Raw genomic sequence first — 7,160 nt, 5'->3', positions numbered from 1 at the left:
ACTTGGCTGTCTAGTAATAATAATAATATTGCTTATTTGCATCAATAATGCAATGAGATAAGATCAAATTTTGTAAACAAACTAAAAGCGACTACAGTAGTGTGCGGCGAGTCAGTGACACAGCCGGTATAGAATGAGAAGCAAATACATGATGAGCAAGTAAATGGGTATTTCATAATCGTTTTATCAAATAAGTAGTTAATGATCGTTTCATGAAAATGCCGATTTAATTATAAATAACCGAATATGTACTTCTAAGGAATGATGCTATATATTTATTTGTTATTACAGAATACATTTGAGAATTGTCATTTTAGCAAACATCAAAACATTGAAAATTTATTTTTAGTTTAATCGGATAAGTTGTTTTAATTATAATACTAGTTTACGTAACAAGACTTGAAAGTTCCATTTGCAAATACACTGCGAGTCTAGTAAGCACGTTTGACACGTTACGTACAACATATATATTTTTTTAAATATTTAAGTTTTACGAGAAACTTTTCTTAACACTTTTTTAAACATTTGTTTTTTAAGACACTCGTTTATTAAACACTCGCTCACCTGAGCTCAACTAAACTCGTGACTTAAATGCCGCTCACCGCACCGGTATTTGAAAATTATTTGTTGATGTGAGTTTGTTTGAATTGCTTGCCTTTTATATTTTGTAAGCTATATCAACTGAACTGAATTACGAAGAAAACAATGCCTTGTGTATCCATTTGGAATATACAAGGCATTGTGGAGAGATATTAATGACGACCGTTGGCTTGGCGTAATTTAATTCTGGATGATCTTGGATTATTTGTTTTGGTGTTTGGAATGTTAACCATAAGCATAGGTTATTTGTCTGTTTATGTAGTGCTTCTACTAAGAATTTATCGATATCCGTTTTATCTAATACTCTAGATTTCTTTTCTTTATATCCTATGGATATTTTCTTCACAAACGTTGTTAATTTGAAATTTTCAGGCACCACTTTTGAAAAAACTTGTTCGGGACTTGGATGGTAATAGGTCAAACGATGCTTCTGTGGCTGCTTGAACAATTCGTTGGCTAAAGTTCTATTTTTAACTAATTTGTATTCTTCAAAGTCCATTTTAGAAGGCCAAGTGTTTGTAGTTAAGCTTTAACTTAAGAAAATATCAGAGTGGTTACTGTTGATACGCGATTTACTAAAAAGTACCATATATTTTATAATATTATAATATTAAAATTGTATATTTCATAAGAGATATTTTTTTACGTTTTAATTGAAGCGCGTGTTTCAGTTGAGTTGAGTATAAGGAAAAATGCAATAATATGAAAGAACAGCAGAGCAAAGACTAAAATTGCTATAGCGAATTTGTCAATTAAAAAATAATATAAAGATCTAAGAAAAAAAGTAATAAAAGAGGTTTAAAAAAGCACACACAAATTGCACTCTTTAATAAACAAAATTTGAAAATGCATTTAAAGAATTCCCTCCTCCTTATAGTTTAGTACTATCCTTGGAAGAAATATATTTGCACTTGGCTGTCAAGTTAACATGAATTTCCCACGTCGAAAACAATGTATACGCAAGACGTTCGTCAGGTCAGCAGAGTTACTACCACCATACGACACAATGCATAAGAGAAAACCTTACAACACTGTGCCGCGAAAAACACACAGCGGGTTGAGTGTTTGACTTGGGCGCCAGACTCAAAATCTAAATAAAAAGCGTCGACAGTAATCGAGATTATTTCTAAAAATTTATTCTTTTCTTTTTACTTTCCTTCTACCTTTTCTCCCTTTATTTTTTAAAATTATGAACTTATTTTTTAAGTTTTCAAAGATTTGACGACACCTTATGCGCTTGGGTTGCCAGTGGTAGTTTTCATAAACTTTTTTGGGTGATGCTTGCTCTCCACTCTGCGAAAATGGACTACATTTTGCAAACGTTATTATTTATTATCAATTATTTAATTATCAATTTTAGTAACTATTTTACTTTACTTTCAGTTAGGTTCAAGAAGCAACGCCAAAGCGCCTAACGTAAGCTTTTTTGTTTAGTTAAAAATATATACTTCAGTAAATATTGTAACGGGTATTGTTTAAGACGAGATTTAATTTTATATTTTGGTCTGGCTCATAAAACTACACACACATTTTTCGGCGCCTAAACCATAAATAAATTCGGTCTTGTATACAATGCGATTGTTTAGAGTTACAAGGCATAACAGAAAACTGGAAATCGTAAATTGAAACAAATTCAAAGGATGGCATGAATCTTTAATACAGGGGCCATGAAAACCACACAAACCAAGGCTCTGGAGGTAATTCAGTGCCTCACACATTTTATATGGCCCATGCGTAGATAAAACTGACACAAATAGAATTGAGAGAGTACAAAAAAACTGTTTGCGGTTAATTTATGGTAAAAGAAAATACAGTTTTTCACAACATTATTTTAAATTACATATCGGACAGGTTAAATCTTAGATTTAGGGGTCTTATCTCTCCACCACCATACAGGACGTCTCTTTCTCAAAAAAGCTTCTAATATAACGTTTACAAACTTTTCAATACCGTTCCTCTCTCTTTAAAAGCATTTTCACCATTATACTTCAACCAAAAAAAAAAAAAAAAGACAAAAAATGTTCAGCCAACAAGTAATTTGCAAGTGATTTTCGAGTAAGTTCAGTCCAAAAATTTTCTATCCAATTTTTAATTTTTATATACACGTACACATTTCCTTTTTTTGCTATAGTTATCTCATGTGAACTAATAATTTTAAAACAGTTGCTCTATATTATTTTATAGGGGTTGAACTTTATAGGGGTTTATTGTATTGTAAATTGAGCGTTGCAGAATAAATGTATTATTATTATTATTATTATTATTATTATTATATACCCATGGGAGAGCGAATATATAATCTGGATGGGGAGTGTACTTCAAATCCCTCAAAATGAACATTATGTTGGATATGGGTCAAATGTCCGGTGTGAGGCAGACATTACTGTAGCCGCGAAAGAAATCACTAAGCGCAAAGTTATTGCTAAAACTGTATCCATCTATATAGATAGCAGATAAGTGGTTCTTGTACTTCATAGAACACGTCTTACAATTTCAAAAATAATTGGATTAAACAAAAAACAGTTAACTAGCTAGGAAGCTATTGAGCATATGACGTAAAATGTAAATTAGTTAAGTCAAGGATACGTTGTTTGGCAAAATACATTTTTTGGCCAAGAGTAAGGTGTTTTTATTTTTGGAAACATCACCAATGGATAACAAGAAAAGTTGAGTATAATTAAAAGCTACTGTGAGATAGATTAGTGATGATTTTCGCCTACAGATTAATATTTATCCTAGAATGCTCTAACGAGTTCCATATATATGTGTCAAATATCACATCGCTAGTTAGATCTTAGAAAAAAACGGGAGATCCATTTAATCCGAAATGAATGTTTATTAGTAAACTAAAAATATCAATGTTAATACAGAAAAGTTTATGGGTCATATTGGATATATAACAATAGTTTTCAATTGTAAGCAACAGTTGACTATGTTTTCCAAAATAAAGGATTAGTTCATTCTCGCATACTGTTCGTATTTTTCAATCATTATGTACTGCTCAAGATATTTCATATCGGTGCAGAAGTTTTTTTTCGTAATTTTGGCTTTATATACATTTTTTATACCTATTTAAATTAAAATATTTCATTTTGATACAAATATTGTGGTAAACATTAACAGCATTTACATTTATTGATAACCGATATCACTTAATATGTTATTTAAAAAACACATCTTTTACGTTTTTCATTGGAATTTTTTTCGTATTATGTTTGAGATTGAAATATACGGATTGGCATTTTCAGACGCATTTTTAAGGGGAGCGAAGAAGAAAAGAAGAAGGTAAACCCTTGTTCAGTCACCGTTAGAACCTACATTAACATTATAACTTTTATATCTATAAAAATATTCATCCTCGACAGAAGAGAAAGTCTAGAAATATGTTTTCAATAAAATTGCCAATATATTACTATAAACTAATTTATACAAACAACTACTGCTTTGGTTGGAATTCACAGAATTTGGAAAACCCTTCCAAAATTCTATTTTGAATAGACGTTTGAATGTTTAGGCAGTACCAGTCGAAAACTCAAATATTAAGACAATAATAAATTTGTGAGTATTATGCTGTTAACTAATTTTGAGGGTAATGATTACATTATTGTAAAACCGCTCCATCAATTAATGAAACTTTTTCGGTGTTCATAAATTTTATTCAAATAAATAACTGACATCGGCCACCAGCATAATTGCATCAGGCGTATGCAGAAAACGCCAGCTGATGGGGTCCATCGCCAAGCGACCTCGACGCGTGGTGTGGATGGTCGACGATTACAGGCGCATGCGCAGCGTCCGCAGCAATTTTCTGGCACAGCTGGAATATAGCCAATCCGGAAGCGATCACAAACGAAAATATGGAAAGCTGCAGCCCATTCCACGCTTTCAAACCCAACAATCCGATGAGGAAAGGTACCAACGTGATGGCTTTCAGTATGAGAAATGACACGATGGGCAGGAATACCTTTTTCAGTTTGGACTTCTTCCGAGCTAAAAGCAGATTGATTAACAATAATTTAGCATCTATGTGAGACAACATGCCCACCTTCGGCTGCTCTGCCAGATCCAAAGTTCAATTTTAAATCAACTTCCCCATCGTCCACGTTTCTAGAGGACAACTTGAGGCTTCCTAATCTTGGCAATCCGAGACTGATATCATGCGATTTTACGTAAGTCTCCACTAAGTCTTCTACAGAATTTGAAGAACGTTTGGAAAAAATTTCGTTTTCATATCCGTTCCTGGTTATTTGTACGTTATCAGAGAAGAACTGAAATAAATGTGTTGTTTATTCCCAACAGAAAACGTTTAGTCTAAATGAGTACTTACTTGGAAATAACCGCCGCGTAACACGTTATCCAAAAATGAGAAGGCTTTGAACTGAAAACAGGCGACGTTGTCATTCTCAGCGCACGAATGTCTCATTCTTTCGACGGTGGCATCTAGAGGAGTCCCTTTCCAGAATTCCGGTTTTTGAGGTTCGCCATACGCGATCGCGACGACGCAGCAAAATAACCAATATAATTTCAACATTATTTAGTGCCAAGTTTCTAACCTAAAACTAGGGTTGACTAGATCGAACAGTGGGCGGCTATAATGTGAGTGGCGGTGTGGATAATTAGTTTTTATAAACTGTAAAAAATGGAAAGTGGTATCGTTTTTGGTAACTTCCTCGTCGAATACGGATTGGAGGAATGCGCGTATTGTCGCATTAATATTCCTTGGTGTCATCTATTAAGTAGGTAGTAATAAATCTAAGCTCAAAAAGATGAAGAAATAGTTTGAAATATTGGTCTTTCAAATCGCCAATAAAAGATTTTTTCAGTTTTTTTATAATAAATAGTATTATTAATAGACAATTAATAATACTATTTATTATACTTATAATACTTATACTTGCTCAACAATTAAACAGGATCGAAAAAATTAAATATATAACTAATTAGTAAATTAAAAAAATACTTTGAAACTTTGAGAACATTTTGTTTTGCATTTATTGAACCACATTTAACACACTGTTGGGATGGGAGTAAGTTCAATCTTAATCTTGAAATATTAGAAATTTTACCACAATGGGTACTGAATGTAATGTACGACATAAGTGAATTGTATTTAACGAATATGTTATTATTATACATTATAATATAAATGTCGCGTCTCCAATGTATACAAGGAGGTACATAACATGTATTGTGAAGTAGGACAGGGAAGTAAAAATATATAAATCTATGATAAAACAAATACTGACAGTTGGGGCAGAAACTGGAGCCGACACAAAGACAAAATAGAGGGAGAGAGAGAGAGAGAGGGCAGCGCAACAGAGCAAAGACAAAGAAGAAGATAATGGAATGGACAGCTACCAAGATCACACAATACCAAGGTAATAAAAGTAGCAAAAGATTATAAACTACCAGAGAAAAAAAAATGGTACAGAGAAGTTAGGGGAAAATGTGAAACGAATACCCCTAAACAAAACAGGGTACCATACAATGAAAGGATATAATTGACAGACAATAACAATAAAGATTTCGATATTCGTCAACTTTTTGTGCAAAGTATAGCAAAGCAAGAATAGATATCCGAGCTAAAACCATAACGTCACCTAGGCAAATATTCCTTCTGTACATTGCATTGCACGAACGTCTATAGTCAGCTACCAGTTAAAATCAAAAATGCAAATGAAATATGCGTACCCAAATCTGCAATAAAGAAACAGCAGCTTTGTCAAAAGAGATCAATAATGCAACAACACTGCTTACTGTTTCCTTTCTTATTTCTATGTAATTTGTTACACTTATACATTTAATTACACCCTTACGTTAATACCTTATTTTTTTATTGTAAATGATTTATGCACTTTGTTTGTATTTTTTATTTTATTAATATTTTTAATATTTCACTTTAATTTACATTTTAAAAATGTTTTATGTTTTCACGATATATGAACGATATAATTATAACTCAAAGTAAAGTGATAATAGTGATTATGAATATTAGAGAATAAAATTTAATTAGAATTGGTATAGAATAATCTCATTTATTAGTAAGATAATTTTGATTGTGTTGTAGCTAAAAATTATCAATTTCATCATTAAATTAGTATTAGCATTAAATAGTAGCTATTAAAAAGTAAAGTAAAAGAAAATTCTCTATTTTAGTATACACTAGCGTTCATTAATATTTCAAATTGACTGAATATGTTATCGAAATTAGCGACTCAGGAATGTAGAACTGTAATCTGTAAGAATACATGCTTCAATACTTAACTTTTTTTAGTTAATTCCCTTAAAACAATAATAATCCAGTCTATATTGTCCTTTTTCTGCAGAATGTACTCAAACGTTTTTAGACCACGAATATTCCGAGTCACTGCAGAAAGTAAATCAATTTTATAATTTTACTTTCATTATTATGCACATTATAAATAAAAAATAAGAAATACAAAGCTTTCAAGAAAAACGCAAACTCGATTGTCATTTAACGATACCAGATCTGGTGCCTCAAGGGAATTATCTATTTGAAATAATTATCTTTTGATTATTTTTTAAACCCACCAAAAAGA

At 31.7% G+C, this 7,160-nt stretch overlaps 1 protein-coding gene across 1 annotated transcript; it reads right to left on the bottom strand.

Moving 5' to 3' along the window:
- Window positions 1-4,244: 4,244 nt before the first annotated feature.
- Window positions 4,245-5,266, bottom strand: LOC132703813 (uncharacterized). Its single transcript, XM_060673301.1, has 3 exons — window positions 4,928-5,266; window positions 4,646-4,868; window positions 4,245-4,590 (listed from the first exon to the last, which is right to left on the bottom strand). Exons 1-3 carry the CDS (start codon window positions 5,129-5,131, stop codon window positions 4,298-4,300), a joined length of 720 nt encoding a protein of 239 aa, XP_060529284.1. The 5' UTR covers window positions 5,132-5,266; the 3' UTR covers window positions 4,245-4,297.
- Window positions 5,267-7,160: the final 1,894 nt, after the last annotated feature.

This window comes from Cylas formicarius, unplaced genomic scaffold (assembly GCF_029955315.1).
Source record: "Cylas formicarius isolate icCylForm1 unplaced genomic scaffold, icCylForm1.1 PGA_scaffold_6__28_contigs__length_40554024, whole genome shotgun sequence".
NCBI lineage: Eukaryota > Metazoa > Arthropoda > Insecta > Coleoptera > Brentidae > Cylas > Cylas formicarius.
The sequence above is the reverse complement of the archived record's forward strand: the minus strand, read 5'-3'. Positions and strand labels throughout refer to the sequence as shown.